At 38.6% G+C, this 21330-nt stretch overlaps 1 protein-coding gene across 5 annotated transcripts in view; it reads left to right on the top strand.

The window, feature by feature from the left end:
• COL14A1 (collagen type XIV alpha 1 chain) overlaps positions 1–21330 on the top strand; it is a 214226-nt gene that overhangs the window by 39203 nt on the left and 153693 nt on the right. For all 5 annotated transcript variants that reach the window (XM_054512474.2, XM_045895977.3, XM_045895976.3 and 2 more), the window contains exons 6-7: positions 18260–18415; positions 19273–19392. In XM_054512474.2, coding sequence (XP_054368449.1) covers positions 18260–18415; positions 19273–19392 — 276 coding nt within the window. The remainder of the gene's footprint in view (positions 1–18259; positions 18416–19272; positions 19393–21330) is intronic.

The following is a 21330-nucleotide window of genomic DNA, read 5'->3' as shown; positions in this document are numbered from 1 at the left end:
CAAACAGCTCACTGCTTTCTAGCCCCGCCGGCTCTTTCAGATCCTGGTCTCTCTCTGCTGCATTGTCTGCATGAGACACTCTCCCCCATCACCCACTCTGCATAAATACCTCCTCTTTTACCTGCAAGGCTCATTTCAATCATCACTTTCTTTGAAACACTTTCCTGACTACTCTCCTCCTTTATAGGCTCATATAACAACTGATTTTCCTTCACAGCATTTGCCATAGTTATAATTTCACATTTCCTGAATTGGATCCTTATCTCATTAATTTTCAATGATTCTCCTTTTTGTTATATCAGTTTTTAAGACTAAAATATCCAAGTACTGCTTTAGCTGTATCATGTAGATTTTGAGATTTATTATTAGTATTATGTAGCACATACTGTTTTCTAATTTCCAGTAGGCTTTCTATTTTGATCCACAAGTTACTTAGAAATGTATTATTTAATTTCTTTTTTTTAGATTTTACTTATTTATTTATTTATTTATTTAGAGAGTGTATGAGCAAGGGGAGGGGTAGAGGGAGAGGGAGAGAGAATATCAAGCAGACTCCGCCCTGAGTGCGGAACCTGTCACGGGGCTCAAACCCATGACCCTGAGATCATGACCTGAGCCACAATCAAGAGTTGGACAGTCAAAGTGACTGAGCCACCCAGGTGCCCCAGGATTGTATTATTTAATTTCTAAACTTATGGAGAGTTTTAAAAAGATATTTATTTGTTTCTGGTGTTTAGCAAATTGCATTGTGGTTGGAATATTTTTTAAAAATTTGTGGAGACTTATTTTATTGTTTAAATGTGGGCAACGAGAAAAATTTTAATCTCTTTCTCTAATGTATGATTTGTCCATTTCTCTTGGTAACCCTGGTAATTTTCCTTTAAATAATGGGCTAGGTACATGTAAAATAAAAGTTGTATATTCTCAGGGACTTTTTCTTTTGTAATGGTTCTCTTTATTTTTAGTAATTGAATATTTGACTTGAAGACAGTTTTGTTTAATATTAAAAAGCAGCACAGGCTTAATTTTCTTTAGTAGTCACATAATACATTGATTCTCTATCCTTTAACTTGCACCCTATTTGTGTCCTCAGATTTAAGGTGAGTAATCTTGTGAAGAGCATTTAGTTAGATTTATAATATTATCTCTTACAATCTCTGTTTTTTGATTGGTGACTTTAGTCTACTTAGATTTGTTGAAGTTACTGAAAAGTTTGGATTTGCTCCTTGTTGTGTTCTTTCTACTACTGTACATTTTCCCCTATGTTTTCCCTCCTGTATGCCTGATTTATTTAGAATTGGTCAATTTTTTAAAAATGCATTTCCCCCCGCACTGAACTAAAAGGTATTAGTAAAAAACAAAAACAAAAACAAAAAACCCACAAAATTTTGTATACATTAACTTCAATTATCCATCTCTTGTATTTCACATAATTCATGGCAAATACATTAAGCTTAGTTTATTTTTTGCCTCATGAAGTTATTATATTTATAATAATTATTATTTTAACAGCCAGGGTTTGTCTAGATTTTCCCATGTGTATGAATTTATTTGCTCAGCATTCTATCTTGTATGTCAGACCTTCTCTACATGTTCAATTTCCTTTTTTATTCATACCAAAAATATCTTCAACAACCCCCCTTGATGTTGAAAGATTAGCTGGGTGCCAGGTTGAGAGTTGTTGTCTCCAGCCATTTAGAAGATGTGTCACTATCTTCTGGCTCCCATTTTTGACAAGCCTGTTGTCAGTCTAAATGTTGTTCGTTTTCAGGTAATTTCTCTTGCACCACACCCACACCTCTATCTATTTGTCTATCATCTATCTATCATCTATCTTGTTGTATCTTATATCTACCTTAGGCCCATATCACAGAATTCATTCTTACCCCTCTCTTTCCATATTTATAACCCTTTTGCAAGAGCATTGGGAAACATGGCTCCCAATATCTTAAATATATCTGCTTACATGCTCAATCATAAAAGTGTTTTAAAATTTCAAATCTATACACACAGTAAAAAAATCTATTAATTAGAGTTCAATATATGCCTTTAGTGTGCGTATATAATAAAACATCTGTGTTCAAAAGGATCTTGGGTTAGTTCTTTTCTTCCCTATTCATTGTGGTTTTGTCATTCATTTTTAATACAGCTGGATTAATTTATGAATGCATAAACATTAATATGGTTCCAAGAGCAAAAAAATTATACAAAGGTGTAATACTCAAGAGAAGTATCACTTTCCTTGTTTCATCTACCTAGTTTTACTCACCCCTTCTAAATAACCAAACTCGTTAGTTTCTGATTTATCTTTCTTATTTCTTTCTTTATTTTTTTTTAATTTTTTTTTAAGATTTTTTTTTATTTATTTGACAGAGAGAGAGATAGCGAGAGCAGGAACACAAGCAGGGGGAGTGGGAGAGGGAGAAGCAGGCTTCCTGCCGAGCAGGGAGCCCGATGTAGGACTCGATCCCAGGACCCTGGGCTCATGACCTGAGCCGAAGGCAGACGCTTAACGACTGAGCCACCCAGGCGCCCTCTTTCTTATTTCTTTAAAGAAATAGATTTGTAAATATTTTTCTGGAGGATTTTACATGTAAGTTCTCAGCTGAGTTTTGGCTTAGCATTCTTCACCATGTGGTGCTTTAAAAATGGCACTCAAGGTGAAATCTATCTTCTATCCATGGATTAGAGTTGGCCACAGAATTTAGCTATAGCTTGATATTCCTAAATATTCTAAGTTCTTTATTTTTTCTCTGATTCACTTTCCTCCTGCCCTTTAAAATGAAAGATCAGGTGAAGCGAATGAAATACAGGAAAATGGACAATGAAAAAGTAGGAATCACGTGGACATATGCTTTGATAACTATGATGAACACCCAGAGGATCATTCCTTCAGCAGTGCATTTGCTTTACTCACTAAACACGATTATAGGGGCACCTGGGTGTCTTAGTCGGTTAAACGTCTGCCTTCAGCTCCAGTCATGATCCCACGGCATTGGCTGTGGGGGAGTATTGTCTTAAAAAGTAAGTTGTCAACAGTGGCAACAATCCAGGCAAGAGTTAGGGCTCCCGGGAGATTGGGGAAGAATGTTCACAGGGCCTGAAGGCAATAAGAAGGCCTTCCCCACCCGAGTTGTGACGTACCACTTGCCACATCCCCTCTTCCAAATGTGTTAGTCCCGTGATTCTCAGTGAACTCCGCTGCTCCTTGTTTTGTTTACAGTCTACAATTTTTGGTCCAAGAGTTGACATTTATAGTGGTTCAGATACAATCAGACATACTTCACACACATAGTTTAGAATTTTGGTTTAAATGTAAAGAGCTAAGATCCTTAACAAAAGTTGCTGTGTAGCTAAAGAGTTACTTGCTTTCAATCGACTGTACATGTTTCTTCAATAATCCAAAACAAACTCACAAACAAAAGTGGTATTTGCCTTTGAGCATAATCCTGGCATGTTTGCCTCAACGGCTATTTCTCCTTTGTTGTCCAAACAGCTTTCTTCAGTTAAGTTTGGTGTTTTGCACAAGAGTGCAGAACCCGATTGAAAAAGATTATGAAACAGATAGGAAAAGTTGCATAGAGTTTGTTTTTTCCCCCTCTTTGTGGTTTTTCCATTAAGACCTCTGACCTGCTTTTGTTTTTTTTTTTTGTTTTTTTTTTTAGTTTTCTACAATGAGAAGATAAGGGGAAGGTCTTTTTTTCCTAGGAAAAAAATGAAATGAGCACAAGTTATTCTTTTGAGGATTGGCAAACTATGGCTCACAGGCCACGTACAGTCTTGTTTTCTTATATAAAGTTTTATTGGAACATAGCTGTGCTCGGTCCTTTACATATTGTCTGTAGCTGCTTTCCCACAAAAACCGAGCTGAGCAGATGCAACAGGTATCCTATGACCTGCAAAGACTAAAACATTTCCTATCCTGCCCTTTTCAGAAAAAGATTGCTGTTCCTTATTTTTGAATGTGCTGGAACAGAATCATTTGATGAACCTGGTAATTTCTTTCTGTCCTGAGAACAAGCTGCTCTGTGTTGGTATTTCCAGTAAGGATTGCATAGATGTGCTCTCCCATGTAAACCTTCAGTGGATGCTGCTTCTCGTACTAGCTATCCCATTTGACTTTTTTTAAAATCTGAAACATGGCAACTCCCAAAAGTTGGTTGTGAGATTAGATTAGTTAACATGTGTCAAGTGCCTAGGACATAGTAAGGACTACATAAGTATTGGCTACTGATACTACAATGTATAGTTTGCATGAATCAATATAATCATAGGCCACTCTTTTATGTTATTGATTTAACAATAAATGCATAGAGGAAGTTTGGTGATTACCCCTTAGTGCTGAGCACCGTGTTAGGCACTGGGAATTAACTGGTGATCACAGTAGGCAGGATTCTACCCTCACTCAACTAATATAGTCTGGCAGGGACTCATCATTCTTAGAGAGGAGTCAGGTCTGCATTACGTATCGTCATTATGGTTGAAAACAGCCAGGACACATGATTATTCTGAAGGTGTATTTTTACTTACTAGGTTTGCTTATTTCCTGTGAATAGTTTTATGGTTTCTTGGCTTTGAGATAAATTTGAAATTTTACCACCTTTCCCACCAGTTATTCTGGGTCTTAGATCTACCAAGCTCAGGGCTAGTTGTTCAGTTCAACAAGAACGGGACTGTCGGGGATCTGAATTTGGGTAAGGCAGGAGTCAGAAGATCAGCGACAACAAAGGGGAATGGGCGGGGCTTGAAGGTTAATGCTGGCTAGATCTTGACTCTTAGAAGTGAGAGGGGAGGGATTGGGTTCATTCATAAACTGGACATTGGAATTAGGTTCTGGGCTGGAAATCACGCATTAAAGTATCTAGAAGGGTGCCTGGCTCCTAGACATGCTCGGTAGATGTTTCCTCCTCCTCCTTTTCCTTCTTCTTCTGCTTCACTATCCCCTTCCTCCTTTTCCTTTTTTTCTTTATTGTTATAATAACTATTATCTAGACAGCTGATATAGTGTGCCAGCAACAGCACCAGGGTGGACTAAAATATCTTTGCTCATATGCACAGGGAGAATTTGAAGAAGTGTCTCTGTCTACCCTGTGCTCTGAAAGAGGGAAAACATCTTGAGAATTCATAACCATGGGCCTATACTATGTTCAAATTAAGCATTCAAATTTACACTCTTCAAGTGCTCTGGGATTCTTCCACTCAAGAGATTACTGTAAAAATTGCTCAGAGTTGGTAAAAGTAGGGTGCCTGACAGATACAAACACAAAATCACATTTCAAGCACAAGTAACTCAAATTCTAAAGATGGCCACAGATAAAGCAATGTCAAGAAAGAGCTCATAATCCAAACTTGTGAAACACAGAAGTAAACCATGTGCCAAGAGTAAGAATCAGAAGGCACAAAAAGGGTGGTCTCAGAATCCCATGGATTTCAATTATGGAATGATTATGTAAAGACTATAAAATAAACAATATTATTAAAGTCATAGAAATACTCAAAACAAGGGAAGAGATTGGGAGACTATGAAGAAGAGAATATGTAGATTTGAGAAGGGATCAAATAGAACATAAAGAGTCCTGAGGAGCATAAATAGATAGCCACACCCTGAATCCTTGTTGGGGAAAAGGTAGAATGTCAGATTCAAAGATAAGATTTCAAAAGACAAAATCAGAACGAGGAGGAATAGAAGGAGTGGTTGAAACCATTTCTAAATGACAGAGACCTAGCCATATGCTATTGTATGTTCTTCAGTTTTTTGGTGTATTAAATAAAACCCCTGTTTTGAGGGATGCCTGGGTGGCTCAGTTGGTGAAACCTCTGACTCTTGATTTCAGCTGAGGTCATGATCTCAGGGTTATCAGATCGAGCCCCGTGTTGGGCTCTGCACTGGGTGTGGATCCTGCTTGAGATTCTCGCTCTCCCTCTGCCCCTCCCCCATTAAAAAACCCCAGTTTTTAAAAAGTGATGTTAAGTAATTTTATTAATTTATTAAGAAAAAGGTTGAGAAGTTCAAGTTCAGCTTGCTCAATAAACTGGTGACTTGAGGAAGAAAAAATTAATTAACTAAAAAAAAAAGGTTGCGAAATCCTGATCTGTTACAGGTGTGTAACAGAAAAGCTGTGATGTAATTATGGTCCTGTTTTCCCTTACTTCTTCCCTCCAAGAATTCCATAACATTTCACAGAAGCACAGAGCAAGCAAAGAATAGTCTCTCAGGTATAAGGCATTAGACACATCGTAGGTCCCTGAGTCTGGGTAAACATGCTCAAAGGAGACATCAGAAGATGATATGAATTGCTTTCCAGCTTGAGGTTTAAGAGAATAAATAAAAACATTTTCATCAGAATACTTTCTCCTTCCCATACAGAACTTTCTTTTCTCCCCCCTTGTTTTCCTTATTACTTTGGGAGATCACTGTGGCTTGGAATACAGCACACAGGTTTTGTGGTCAAACATCTCTCGCAGTGAAATCTTCCCTCGCTTGCTACCTAGCCATGCAAACTTAGGCATACAGCAGCCCCCCTTATCTGTGGGGGATGCGTTCCAAGACCCCCAATGGATGCCTGAAATCAACGGATGGTACCGAACGCTCTATATATGATGTTTTTCCCTATGTGTGCATACCTATGATAAAATTTAATTTGTAAATTAGGAACAGTGAGAGATTAACAAGAACTACTAATAAAATAGAACAATTATAACAATACACTGTCATAAAACTTCCATCAATGTGGTCTCTCTTCCTCTCTCAAAATTACCTTAGAGTCCCGTACTCACCTTCTTCTCCTTGTGAAGATGTGAGATAATAAAATGCTGGCATGATGAGATGAAGTGAGGGGAATGACGTAGGCACTGTGACGAAGCATTAGGCCACTCTTGTCCTTCTGATGATACCTCAGGGAAGGATCACCTACTTCTAGACCGCGATGACCACGGGATAAGGGAGGACCATGGGTAAGGGGGGACTACTGCATTAACCTCTCTAAGCCCTAGTTTCTTCATTGGCAAAAGCAGCATAATAGTCAAAATAAGCATGCAGGGATGTGAGGATGAATCGCTGGCCCATGGATGACAGGCCTGGGACATCTCAGGCACCTAAGGACTGTCAGTCTCCAACCCATTTTCCATTTCCTGTTTCCTTAATGTCTTCATTTCAAAGAGAAAATAACATACAGAATGCAACAGAATGTCTTACATTATCAACAGCTATTTGTTGAATATTTGGATGCGGCTTGTTTCAGACTCAAGGAGAGAGGGTCACAATCCTGTGGAGAAGATTCAGAAAGACTGTGTTAACAGAAAGAAGTTTTCATCATAAAAAAGGCAGAAAGCTGATTTCTGGGGTTTTTTTCCTTGATGTGAAACATTACAGTTCATGTTTTCAGGAATTCAGAGAGACACAAAGCAGGATCAGTCATTCAGAAAATAATCATTGAACAACTGCAAAGTACGGTATACCTGTGTATATACAATGACAGGATTTCCTGAGGGCAAGGGGATGAGATTCTCCTAGCAACAGACTTCCAGTTCTTTTAGTCCTCCGCTCCCCCACACTTGATAAGACATTGTAGAAGGATTTTGACACCTTGTCTGTGGACCTCCAACAAATTTTATCATTCTTAGCCTGTGACTTCTCTGGTAGTAAGAGATCATAGTTCTTCCTTAAATAAGTTTTTAAATGTCCTCATTTTTAAAACGATTTTATTTATTTATTTGATATAGAGAGCCATGAGTGAGAGTGAGAAAGAGCACGCACAAGCAGCAGGGGGTGGAGGGTGGGGGGGGTAGAGGGAGAGGGAGGAGCAGACTCCCCTCTGAGCAGGGAGTCCAATGCGGGCTAGATCCCAGGACCCTGAGATCATGACCTGAGCCAAAGGCAGAGGCTTAACTGACTGAGCCCCCCAGGAGCCCCTCAAGTATCCTCATTTTTAAAAGAACTTGTAATGTATGGGTTTTTTTTTTAATCAAATACCTTCAGCTGTGAGCCCCGCTATAGATTCTCCTACAGGAATGCTTAGTCTTGTCTGATTGATACCTTCCTTCTTGTCTAAGGATTTTGTATTAAACATCTTATTTCTATACCTGCAGCCCTGACTGTTGGTGTTAGATTGAGTAGGTGTCTCAGCCTTAGAAATTGCAAAATGTCAGAATCTGTTTGTTATGGATGAGTTGGAATTATAGAGATGATCGAGTGGTTGTGTTTTGCAGAAACTTACCTAGCAACCAAAGTGAACATATACCCAAATCACGTAGTACTATATACAGACATGAAAATAAATGTGAATGCAATACATTGGCTTCTGAAGTTGAGAAAGTTTTGTTTTTAAATAAAGATGTCCAAGTGAAATAGCCTCTCTTGAGTCTGTATTATCTCAGAAAAATCAGGAAATAACCAGATAATTATACAAATAAATTTTAGAGCAAACTCTGTACAAAAGTATTTTAAAAGGACTGTATATTTTTCAAGGAAGTAAAATCTATTTTAGGTATTTTGCATAGAAGTAAGTAAGGTTTGGAGCGGATAGGTGGAAACAAATGGTGGGGGGCAGAATGGGGGATAAAAATTGAGTCAAAAGTCTTAGAGATGGGACCATTTTGGGGGGAGAAGAGAGCAATTTTATTAGGATGAAGGGTGAAATAAATAGGGACAGGTCAAGTGGACTTGAATTATGGAAAGCTTTGAAGAGTACCATGAATAGTTCAGGTTTAATTTGGTAGGTGGGGGAGGGAGGAAATAATCTTAGAATTTTGAATAGGAAGGTACTTAGAGAGCCATGTAGTTCCATCAGTTGAGAGGATGGTTGAGACCTTTCAGTCATGCCCTTCAGGGTTGACTTGCATCTGCTTTCATTGACAGAGATCTCACTGTTTCCCAAGGCAGAGATCTATGGAAATCTTGACTGTTACTTCTTCATTGAGTTGAGTTGAAATCTGTCTCCTTGTGGACATACAGAACCCTACTAATCTATCCTTTGTATGACAGTCCTTTAAATATTTGAAGACAGCTATAGTGTCTCCTCCTGGTCCCTTATAGCTGTTGAGCAGAGAAGAAATGTAACGAATGTGATATTTATGGGACTGTCAGTTACTGTTAAGATGCAGGGTTCTGAGTGACAGCTGAGATGTTCTTTTGGCTGTGGTTCGGGGATTGGGCTTCATGTGCCTACAAGTTGTTATGGTATTATTCATCCCAGGTTGGATAGAGGGCAAGTGGGTATGACTTTAATTTCATGCTCTTTTTAATGGCTCCTTCCCTCCCTCTTTCTTTCTTTCTTCCCTCCTTCCCTCCCTCCCTCCCTTATTCCTCCCTTCCCTCTTCCCTTCCTTCCTTGCAAATACTGCTGTGAAGGGAGTTGCATAGGACAATAGCTAAGTGGTTCAGGCTTTGGCGTTAGTCCTGGATTTGAATTTCAGCTTTTCCACCTGCTCAGTGTGTGATGATGGACAAGTTACTTAACCTTTCTAAGCTTCTAAACTTTCTTTTTCAGTGGAGTGAGAAAAACACCTACCTTGTAGGATTAGTATCAGGCTTAAATGGAAAAGATACATGCAAAGCATCTGGTGAAAGCAGTCACTAAATGGCAGGTCTTTTTATTATTGTAAAAAAGGGAAGCAAAGACAACTGTTTGCTGCAGTCAATAAATAAATAACTACATATATATATAAAACTATGTAACTATATAAGTATATATCTATATCAATATCTATATATCTATATCTATCAATAGATAGATATAAATAGATAAAAGAGAGATAGATGATAGATAGATAGATAGATAGATAGATAGATAGATAGATATAAAGAGATTTATTATAAGGAATTGGCTCACGTGATTATGGAGGCTAAGAAATCCGCAGGTCTGCAGTCAGCAAGCTGGAGACACAGGAGAGCTGATGGTGTACGTTTTAGTCTGCAAACTGGCAGGCTCGAGGTCCAAGCAGAGCCAATGTATCAGATTGAGTCCGCTGTTCCAGCTCAAGGCAGTTAGGCAGGAGCAGTTCCCTTTTCCTTAGTCTTTTGTTCTGTTTAGGTCTTAAGTCAATTGGATGAGGAACGTGCTTTACTCTATCTATAAATTCAAATGCTAATGTCATCCTGAAACAACCCTCACAGACACCCCCAGAATGACATTCAACCAAATGTCTGGGCACTTTGTGGACCAGTCAAGTTGATACATAAAATTAACCATTCTACTATATATCCTATTTCTAGAAAGTAAGAAGTCCTGCAAAAAAATAAAAACAGAATAAAGGAAGAGAGTGACAGAGGAGTGCTGTTTTAGGTAGGGCAGTCATCTGTCAGGGATGCTCTGAAAGGTAAGACTAGACTAAATGAGTGCTAAGCTCACTCTGATTCATGTGAACGAACACAACTGAGATGAGCCAGAAGCTCCCCACCTGCTAGATGGACAACTTGTAACATTAATATGACAGATAACTAGTGACCATCCGTGTTGTATTGAGGACATTTTCTATGGTGGTGGTACATGGTCTGATGAAAAAGGCACATTGGACCAAACCTTTAGAAGACTTGGCATCCAGTACTGACTGTGGAGTAACCACTGATACATTCACTTGTCTCTCTGAACCTCAGTTTCTTTTCTAAAAAATGAGGACAGTAATGGTACCCCCAAGAACGTTGAAAGAACCAGAATGTGCCAATGTACTGAAAAGCCCTTTTTAGAACCATTGGTAAAATAGTGTTAACTCTTTTAAAAAAAATCTTCGGTGATGTAGCTGAAGCCAGTCTTGGAAGTGAGCTTTTGGCTTGGACATTTGCACTTAACCTCATGAGCGCCTTAAGTGAAAAATTGTTCTGTGACCACAGTTTTCCTTCAGATGTCTTGGTGAATGAATGGCCTAGCTAGGTATTTTGCTAGTGGCATAGAAAAAATAATTTGTAGCCACTAAATGAATCTGACCAGTTGTGGTGAAAATCATTGTGAGATTTTCTGAGTGCATATTAAGATAATGTGAGTTAAAATAGTACATGCTCTCCTTTCGTTCAGCTTCGCCTCCTGCATTGGATAAATAGCAAGGAAGACAGGCAAATCTGATACCTAAATATCTATAATCCACTTTCCCAGTGTGGCAGTGCTCCAGGGTGGGAGGAGAGACCAAGTTCAACTGAGCCGTCATGGTTTATTTTTCTAGTGCCTTGCTGGAGGTATGAATTATATGAAAAGAGGAATTCCTTTTTATTTTTATTTATTTATTTTTTTTTAAAGATTTTATTTATTTATTTGAGAGAGAGAGAATGAGAGAGAGAACACATGAGAGGGGATAGGGTCAGAGGACGAAGCAGACTCCCCGCCGAGCAGGGAGCCCGATGCGGGACTCGATCCCGGGACTCCGGGATCATGACCTGAGCCGAAGGCAGTCGCTTAACCAACTGAGCCACCCAGGTGCCCGGAATTCCTTTTTAACGACACAATTCAATGTAGTCCACATTCATTGATGTGCTTCATGCCAAAAACTGAGCCGGACAAAGGAGATAAAAAGAGAAGATGCAAATTTCTTTTCTCTCAGTGAGTTCAGTCAAATCAGGGAGATAGAAATGGAAACAAATCATAATAGTCCAGTGTTATGAATATAGCAAACCATGTACAAATGCGGAGGCAGTAAAGAGGGGCAGATAAATGAGTCCCGTCTGAGGACTATTGGAAAAGCTATGGAGTTGTGAAGTGTGACCTGGGTTTTGAAGGATAAATAGGAGTTTGCCTGGCAGAAAAAGGCTGCTTCTGTCAATTCTCTCTTTTCTGTTTTCATTAACTATGTTGGTGAACACTTTTATCCATGAATACATTGTAAATATTTCTATTTAAGCCATAATTGGGTCATTAATTTGAATGCTATTAGAACAAAAAGAATAACATGGTATAAAAGGAAGACTTTTAATTTGGTAATTTCATGTCATTCTCACCAAAGTAACACCTCCCCCTCCACGCAATTACTCTTTATATCATTGTGTTTATTTTTATAAAGCATTTTTAAAAATCTGAACTTATGTTGTTTTGCTAGAGTGTGTTTCTTCTTACTAAGAATTTAAGCAGCTGGAAGGCAAGAACTTTGTTGTGTTCCTGATTGCCCAGAACAGTGCTTGGCATATAGTAAATATTAAATACATAATAAATAAATAAATAAATAAATAAATAAATAAATAAATAAATAAATAAATAAAATCCAGAAAATTAGTCTCATAATATCAAATTAATAAACAAGTTTAGAGTAGACTGGTTTATACTAATTCAGGGTGGTTGTTTTTTTTTTTTTTTTCATGATCCACTGAAAAGCTTTTATTAAAAACCCTGGGGCGGTAGGGCGCCTGGGTGGCTCAGTCGGTTAAGCGACTGCCTTTGGCTCAGGTCACGATCCTGGAGTCCCGGGATCGAGTCCCGCATCGGGCTCCCTGCTCGGCGGGGAGTCTGCTTCTCCCTCTGACCCTCCTCCCTCTCATGCTCTCTGTCTCTCATTCTCTCTCTCTCGCAAATAAATAAAATCTTAAAAAAAAACCCAAAAAACAAAAACCCTGGGGCGGTAGGTGGTTGGGGAGGGTTCAGTTCTGTTGCTTGATTCTGGAGGAATTGGCCTGGAGCACAGCCCCTGTGGACAGGTAGGGGTGCTTGATTTAACTTGTATTTTTTTTTTTTTTTGCCCAAGAATCTGTATTTTATTTAATTTTAATTTTTTTTTTTGAATTAACTTCTATTTTCAACACAAAATTCTTTCAGGATGTCAGTAGCACAGTGAAATTGGTATAAAATGACCGTTAAAGAGATGCTTTTCACATGGGCTATTTAAGTACTAAGTGCATTACATTTGGAAGGGAAAAAGTTTTAGACAATTGGAAATGCTTGCAAATGGCATATACTAGCTCTGGGGGTCACAGCAGGGGCCGGTTCCGTGGGACACCGCATTTTTCCTCTGCTTTCTAAATCTGTATGATGTAGAGTGCCTTACAGAAGTCTATATAGCCCATGGGGCACATGAGTGGCTCAGTTGGTTAAGCCTTTGATTCTTGATTTCGGCTCAGGTCATGATCTCAGGGTCCTGAGATCGAGCCCCACATTGGGCTCCACGCTCAGCAGGGAGTCTGCTTGAAATTCCCTCTCCCTCTGCCTCTCCCTCCATTTGTGCTCTCTCTCTCAAGTAAATAAATAAAACCTTTTATTTTTTTAAAGAAGTCTATACAGCCCTGTGGCTAAAGGCTTAGGTTTTATTTTTTTTTTAATTTTTATTTATTTATTTTTTTAGAGAGAGAGAGAAAGCATGGAGGGGAGTGGCAGAAGGAGAGGGAGAGAGAGAGAATCTCAAGCAGACTCCCCGCTGAGCACAGAGCCTGACGTAGGGCTCAATCTCCCGAGACCATGAGATCATGACCTGAGCTGAAGCCAAGGGGTCAGTCCCTTAACGACTGAGCTACTCAGGAGTCCCCCAAAGCTTAGATTTTAAAGACATGATACTGGGGTCCAAATCTCAGGTTTGCCACCTCTTCACTGTGTCACCCCTTGGGCAAACCACTCAGCCCGTGTGTATCATCCTTTTCGGCCAGAAGTGGGACCAATAAAAATGGTACCTGCGTCATAGAGCTGTTGTGAGGACTCAATCCATAGATGAGCATAGAGGGCTTAACGTTGAATGTCAAGATGTACGTAACTTTCAGATAGGGAGATGTTGATTTCTCCTGGGCCTCCTTGTCCTGCTCGTGCAGAGGGTGGAGCACCTACTGCGAGCCGTTCCTTCAGATGTCATCTGTGACCTCAGTGTTACACTTGTGATCTAACCTGTAGATTGGGTGCTTTCCTTTGATTGCCATCAGCTACTTAGCTTTTTTTTTTTTCTTTTTACACTCCCTGCATTTTCAGAATTGCATTTTAGATAGAGTCCATGTTAAGCCAAGAACTGAAATAAAACACAGTTCAAGAAATCATTTTCCCTGCACCTTTGCTTTAACGTTAAATACAACATGGAGGGCCAAAAGGATTTATTTTATTATAATAATTACTTACAGAATACTGTTTTAACAATGAAAGGATATGTACCTATCCCATTTGTTTGTTTGTTTATATTTTACCAATAGACTGTTTATAACTTGATTTTAAGAATTCACAGTCCTATTTGACTGTTAGGCTGACTTGATAACTAGGATTTCATGGGTTTTTAGGGGGGGTAGTTCTTTTTATTTAATCTTTTTATTTAAAGTCAATTTAATTAACATATACTGTATTATTAGTTTCAAAGGTAGAATTTAGTGATTCATCAGTTGCATATCATACCCAGTGCTCATTACATCCAGTGCCCTCCTTAATGCCCATCACTCAATTACCCCATTCCCCCAATCCACCTCCCCTCCAGCAACCCTCAGCTTGTTTCCTATAGTTAAGAGTCTCCGATGGTTTGCCTCCCTCTCTATTTTCATCTCATTTTATTTTTCCTCCCCTTCCCCTGTGTTAATCTGTTTTGTTTCTTAAATTCCACGTATGGATGAAATTGTATAATGCTTGTCTTTCTCTGATTGATTTATTTTGCTCAACATAATACCCTCTAGTTTCATCCACATCATTGCAAATGACAAGATTTCATTTTTTTTGATGGCTGAGTAGTATTCCATTGTCTACATATACCACATCTTCTTTATCCATTCATCTGTGGATGGACACCTGGGTCTTCCCATCGTTTGGCTGTTGTGGACATGTACCTGTCCCTTTTAAATGCATTTTAAAATGACATTTGGCTACAGAGTTTTACATGACATTTATCTGGGCTCCCAGGTGTGTCTGGTTTTCCACCATTTGATTCCTTAGCACATTTTAAGATGCTTAATATTTTTTTTTCTGACTGGTCTCTCCCTGTGGAATGCTGACATGGATAACATATTTTCCAGTGGAAGGAGATAGCATTTGTCATCAGTGCTGAATCTGGGCTCTTATTTTTAATAAGATTTGAATATACGCAAAAATTCTTATTTTTAAAAAAGATTTTATTTATTTATTTTAGAGAGAGGCAGAGATAGTGACAGAGAACAGGAGCAGGGAGCCCAACGTGGGACTCTGATCCCAGGACCCTGAGATCATGAACTGAGCCGAAGGCAGACACTGACTGAGCCACCCAGGCACCCTGAATATATTTAAAATTTAATAAAATTTGAATGTATATTTTAAAAGATTCACTAGAGCAGCTGGAGTCATGTTTGAGATGTGTGATTATTGAACCTGGCAACTTTAAAACTACCTCTTGCCCCAAGTGCTTGAACATTGGTCTGCCTCGGGCACAAACACGCTTGGCAGGGTACGCCCGGTGCAAACTCTATACACAGTTCGTTCCGCCTACACTCAATCTTAGTGGAGTTGGACGTGCTGCATTTGTGCCTGCTACAGTGGGAGACAGCCCTTAGTATCATGGTGCTTGGACAGATCTTAGAGCTAATAATCAGGGTTTAGGGCATTTAAAGAAAATACTGTTTCCACAGTTCCCAAGTGTGTGTGCACTAATTTTGAAGAAAAATCATACATTGAAATGCAAAATCAGGGGCACCTGGGTGGCTCAGTCCTTAAGCGTCTGCCTTCAGCTCAGGTCATGATCCCAGGGTCCAGGGATCAAGCCCCACATCGGGCTCCCTGCTCAGCGGGAAGCCTGCTTCTCCCTCTCCCACTCCCCCTGCTTGTGTTCCCTCTCTCGCTGTATCTCTCTCTGAGTCAAATAAATAAATAAAATCTTTTAAAAATATGCAAAAGCAATGATAATATTTTGACTTCCGAAATCCAACAACATCTTAAAAACTGCATCTTTCTGCTGATATAACAGATACCGGTCTTTAGTTAGAAAACAGGGCATACAGGGGCCTTGATTTCAAGTCAAGTATGGGGAATTGTACCTTGTCTTTAAGGTTTGGTGTTTAAATTGTATGATATAAACACCGAAATTATTTTTCTAGTCAATATTTTCTGCATTCCAGGTAGGATTATTTTTGATTAGTCACTTAATCTGTTATTTTTTAATGGTATAATAATCATTCAAACCCCTCTCTCCCCCAGAAAAGCTAAGACTTTGCCTACAACCCACATATCACCAGAGGGCTACTGCCACCCCAATTCCTTGGTCCTTCTCACCCAAGACAATCACTGTCTTGGACTCTTTTCTTCATCACCCAACAACACCCCCCCCCCCACTCCTAAACATAGATCTACGGTGTCCATATATATTTTTAAGAAGGGAATATTTTTATATTAATTATTTTTACCTTTATAAAAAGATGTCATGCTGATAGCAATATTTTGGGATTCATATTTCCCCTCACCAAATATTGCTACCTACCAAATAGCGGTATGTAGCTAAGATTCATCCAGATTGCTGCATTTCAGTGTAGTTCACCTATTTTTGTTCTCACATAAAATATCAGTTTTCCTAGTCCTCTTCGAAATAAGCAGGGAGAAATTGCTCCCTTTCTAAGAGCCTATCTACAATGCACTCAAATAATTTATTACAAAGTGAAACAGTACCCCCCAGTAGTTTTGGAAAAGAAAGAAAAGGACTCTCCATCTGAAGTAAGTTTCCCCATAAAAACTGAGAGAGAGAGATTCTTAAAGCTTCAAAAGACTTCAGTTTTCCCTGATTATTTCCAAATCCCAAATTAATTTTTATCCCATGACTTCTTGCAATAATTCTGTTTTAGAATACTTCAGTGTAGTGGCTTTGTATTTGATTATTAAAGAAGGAAGATTTGGTGCCCCAAAATGTAATATATAAACTTTGGATTTATTGAGCTGCGCTGTTTAGCTTCCATAATGAGTACCTGATTATTTCATTGGCAAGTACATTTTTTCCCTTCTGGTAAAAGGATCTAAGTATTCCATGCATATTTATGTCTGGGGAAAAAAAAGATTTTTTTAGAATAAATGTGACCTGGCAGGTTCAGGGGCATCTATTGAATTGCCCAGTCCAACTGTAGTAGGTTGATTATTTTTGCCCTGGGGGAAAATATTCATAAACACTTCTGTGTTTTGGTTTTCATTACATAAACTGTATTGTATTTCAAATATTGTTTTATTGTTATTTTAATGTTAGAACACAAATGAGATAGGGACTAGCTGGGCAATTTCAAGAAGTTGACATGGACACAAAGAAAACACTCGCACTCTATTCATGATCACCAGTCCTAATATGAACTTTGAGCAAAGTTAAGTAGCCCATTTGGAAACACAAACTAGAGTATGAAGCAATGCTCCTAAACGTACTAACCATACTGCAAAACTCAAAAGGTTCTAATACACTAAGAATATTTTAGTGTCTTGGCTCTGGAGGACAGACACCTAGTCAAGCACAAACCCAGCCTTATCAGACAGCGTCTTCCTTTGTTGCAAAGATCATTTCGGCTGAGACTTTCTCTTTGGGTAAAGCTTAGGGTAGTTTTACTCTGGCTTCTGGGCATCTTTTCTAGCTCCTTATTCTAAAACCTAATTGAGCCATTTAAAAAATCAATTACTAAATGATTTTTAGGGACAAAACCTTATTGTCACATGGATACAATATGCGTAAGAATTTAAATATGGGGAAACTCCCGGGCCCTTTTCCAATTTTCTTCTTCCACAAACCCTTCCTACTTTAGCAGAGATCTGTGTATTTTTCTTTTCTTTTTTTTTTTAATTTTTATTGACATTCAATTAGCCAACCTATAGTACATCATTAGTTTCGGATGTAGAGTTCAGTAATTCATCAGTTGCATGTAACACCCAGTGCTCATCACATCACACTGTATACCTTTCTTAGATTAAATGCACGGCTGTGATTTTTCCTGGGATTCAGGAAGCCCCTATTTCGTTTCTATCACTTCCGCCAACATAGGCTTATCAGAACAGGAGAGCTGCCTCTCTGCCTTCTGGCCATCATCCCATCTCTGCTGACTCCCTCACACTGGTGGCTAAGACCTTTCCTGGAAAGAATCTACAGGCTAGAACCCAAAGCTGGATGATGTTTCGCAGACACTACTCTAAAATACACAGAAGGCTTGAGTTGCCAGAACGGTGTGAACCTGCCAGTGTTTTGCTACTTCCAGAACATTCACTGCTGCTAGCTCTTACCACATTTTCTTTCTAGTAAGAATGCATTTAAGGGAAAGGTTGTAAAAACGCGGTTGCTTTAGTAGGAACTTTCTTGTATAATTAGCACTAAGTTATTGGGAAGATATAAAATAGAATCACTTTCTTAAAAAAAAAAATGTTGCAGCAGTGATATAGATCATTTTCTGGGTTGCGCTTTGCAGAAGTGAAGTTTTTCTGTGAAACTCCAGCCATCGCTGATATTGTGATCCTGGTTGATGGTTCATGGAGTATTGGAAGATTCAACTTCCGACTGGTTCGGCTTTTCTTGGAGAACCTGGTGACAGCCTTCAATGTGGACTCAGAGAAGACACGAATTGGTACATGTTCTGTTACTAGCGGAAGTCAGCTGTCAGTGTAAACACGCTGGGAAGCTTCATAAGCGATTTCAAAAAACTGTACAGAGCAGCTTTTAGAATTATAGGATCAGCTGTGGTGATATTTCTAGGAGCACAAGTTTGGATCAATAAGTATCCATTCCTACTAATTTACACTGAATGATGCTGTCATTCAATTAATTATTGAACACATTCTAATTTTCTAAAAAGTCAAACTCTTTTGTGCCTTAAAATGGTAACTTTTAAAGTTGCAACTGGTTTAAGAATTTTTCAGGTAGACGTTTTCTTTTTATTTAAAAGAAACAGCTGAATCCAGTGGAATTTTGAACTAAGAAAATTGGAAATTGGAAATAGATTTAGAGTACAAAGTAATCTTTGCCAAGTTAATTCTAGCTAAGATCAAAAAAAAGTTATAAATCTTTGAGCAGTATATCTCACTTTATCATATAGAGTCTCGTAGTTTCACTTTTGTATAGCCATTAAGGAAAATCATTCCTTTGAGGATAAAAATGAACCAGTAAATCTAGACCTTTTATCTACAAATATAATCAGATTTGTTTTTTAAATACCAAGTACCTAATTAGGTGCTACTTCTAAATGGCTAGAAAATATGTACTTTCCTCCTGCTCCAAGATATGTCCAAACTAATTCCTTAAATTGATGCCAAGAATTCTTTTTGAAAATATACAGTGAAGCAGAGAAAGAATTGTTAGAAAGATCAGGCCCTTTATTACTCTGGTTTCACAAACAGTGCACTAGATCTTTGAGTAACCCATCATTTCTGGGTGGGCTGTGTCATCTTTTTTTACCAGGTCTTGTTTCATCTTTTTTTTTACCAGGTCTTGCACAGTATAGCGGCGACCCCCGAATAGAATGGCACTTGAATGCCTTCAGCACAAAAGATGAGGTCATCGAAGCGGTCCGAAATCTACCCTATAAGGGAGGAAATACACTAACAGGTATGTTTCGTTCAGTTTTTGTTTTTAGCAATGTATCTTGCCAAAGATTCATTTCATTTCTTCATTCTGCCACTTTGTAAGACTTGGCATAGTATTTTTAAACCAAACTAAAATCTGAAATTCTTAGATGGCTCTTTTCTCAAACTCAGCCTTAAGAATTAAAACCCAGACATGCCATTCCTTTGGCTACCTGAATGTAATGTCCCCAGAAGGGCGTGGTTGGGCCAGAAGGAGATGGAGCAATGACGAGGCTGACAGTCTTAGGGGGGCTGGCCATCTTAGCTTTTGCCAGTTCATTTTCCTTCCTCTTTTCACTTGGGTTCTCCTCTAGCCACCCCTCATTTATTTTTTTAAATTAATTAGTAATTTTTTAAAAGATTATATTTATTTATTTTAGAGAGAGAGTGAGCTCGAGTGGGGGGAGGGGCAGAGAGAGAGAGATGCCAAGCAGACTCTGCACTGAGAGTGGAGCCTGACATGGGGCTTGATCCTGGGACCCTGAGATCATGACCTGAGCCGAAATTAAGAGTTGGACACTCATCAACGGAGCCATCCAGCCACTCCTAGCCACCCCATCTTTAAATGGAAACAAATTTCTACCTTATTTATTTTCAAGGAAGGTATTTTCTTTGCCCTTATTCTGCAATCAGTAGTTATCATAAAAATATTTATGGGTCTTTGGCTCACCAGTATTTTTGGTAAACAAGGAATGTAAGAATATTTAGATTATAATTATTCCAACCACAAAGGGTTGTCACAGGTTTTAACCTTAGTACCTGCTCTTTTCTTCTGTAAGTGCACAGTACAGATGCTCATTTTAAATAGTAGCGATGCTATCATTGGCTTTTAAGTAAACCATTGAAATCTTGGTAATTGCTTTGCCACTTTGAGGCATAATCTTTTTGTTAATGCAACAAAAAACTTCATTAAACTCAAATCTTATACCAATATTGCAGCATTTCTTATCTTTTTCTGGATAAAAGGTGTTATGCTCAAAAGGCAGGAATTCGGTGATCATTTTGGATCTGCTTCCACTATCCCTAAAAAAAGAGACTGAGAGAATTTTTGGTCCTTTAGACCATCATAAACAAACTTTTGATAATATTTGGGACTGTTGCTTCTGTGTGGGTATTCTTGCTTCATCCTAAATTATAAAGGTTTACATTTTCTTGTACACAGATCTGTCAACATCGATTGGCCATGAATTTAATGTTCTTTGTAAATACTAGTTTCTGAAATGATGGACTCTTCAGTTATTCATATTACCTCTATTCTGATAGATTTTAGGTTTTCATCAGATCTGTCAAGAAAAAAAGGTCATTATAAAAATGAAGATGAAAATTCATATCTAATAAATAAACTTTTTTTAATTTTATTTTATCATGTTATGTAAGTCACCATACAATACATCATTAATTTTTGATGTAGTGATCCAAGATTCATTGTTTCTGTATAACACCCAGTGCTCCATGCAGTACATGCCCTCCTTAATACCCGTCTCCGAGCTAACCCATCCCCCCACCCACCCCTCCCCTCTAAATCCCTCAGTTTGTTTCTCAGAGTCCGTAGTCTCTCATGGTTCATCTCCCCCTCCGATTTCCCCCCCTTCATTTTTCCCTTCCTTCTCCTAATGTCCTCCATGCTATTCCTTATGTTCCACAAATAAGGGAAACCATATGATAATTGACTTTCTCTGCTTGACTTATTTCACTTAGCATAATCTCCACCAGTCCCATCCATGTTGATGTAAAAGTTGGGTATTCATCCTTTCTGATGGCTGAGTAATATTCCATTGTATATATGGACCATATCTTCTTTATCCATTCATCTGTTGAAGGGCATCTCGGCTCTTTCCACAGTTTGGCTATTGCGGACATTGCTGCTATGAACGTTGGGGTGCATATGGCCCTTCTTTTCACTACATCTGTGTCTTTGGGG

Source organism: Mirounga angustirostris, unplaced genomic scaffold (assembly GCF_029215605.1).
Source record: "Mirounga angustirostris isolate CCGP_5_RB_7025 unplaced genomic scaffold, mMirAng1.0.hap1 SCAF_4, whole genome shotgun sequence".
In the NCBI taxonomy this organism is placed as follows: domain Eukaryota; kingdom Metazoa; phylum Chordata; class Mammalia; order Carnivora; family Phocidae; genus Mirounga; species Mirounga angustirostris.
Note: the sequence above shows the minus strand (reverse complement) of the source record. Positions and strands in the feature narration are given on the sequence as shown.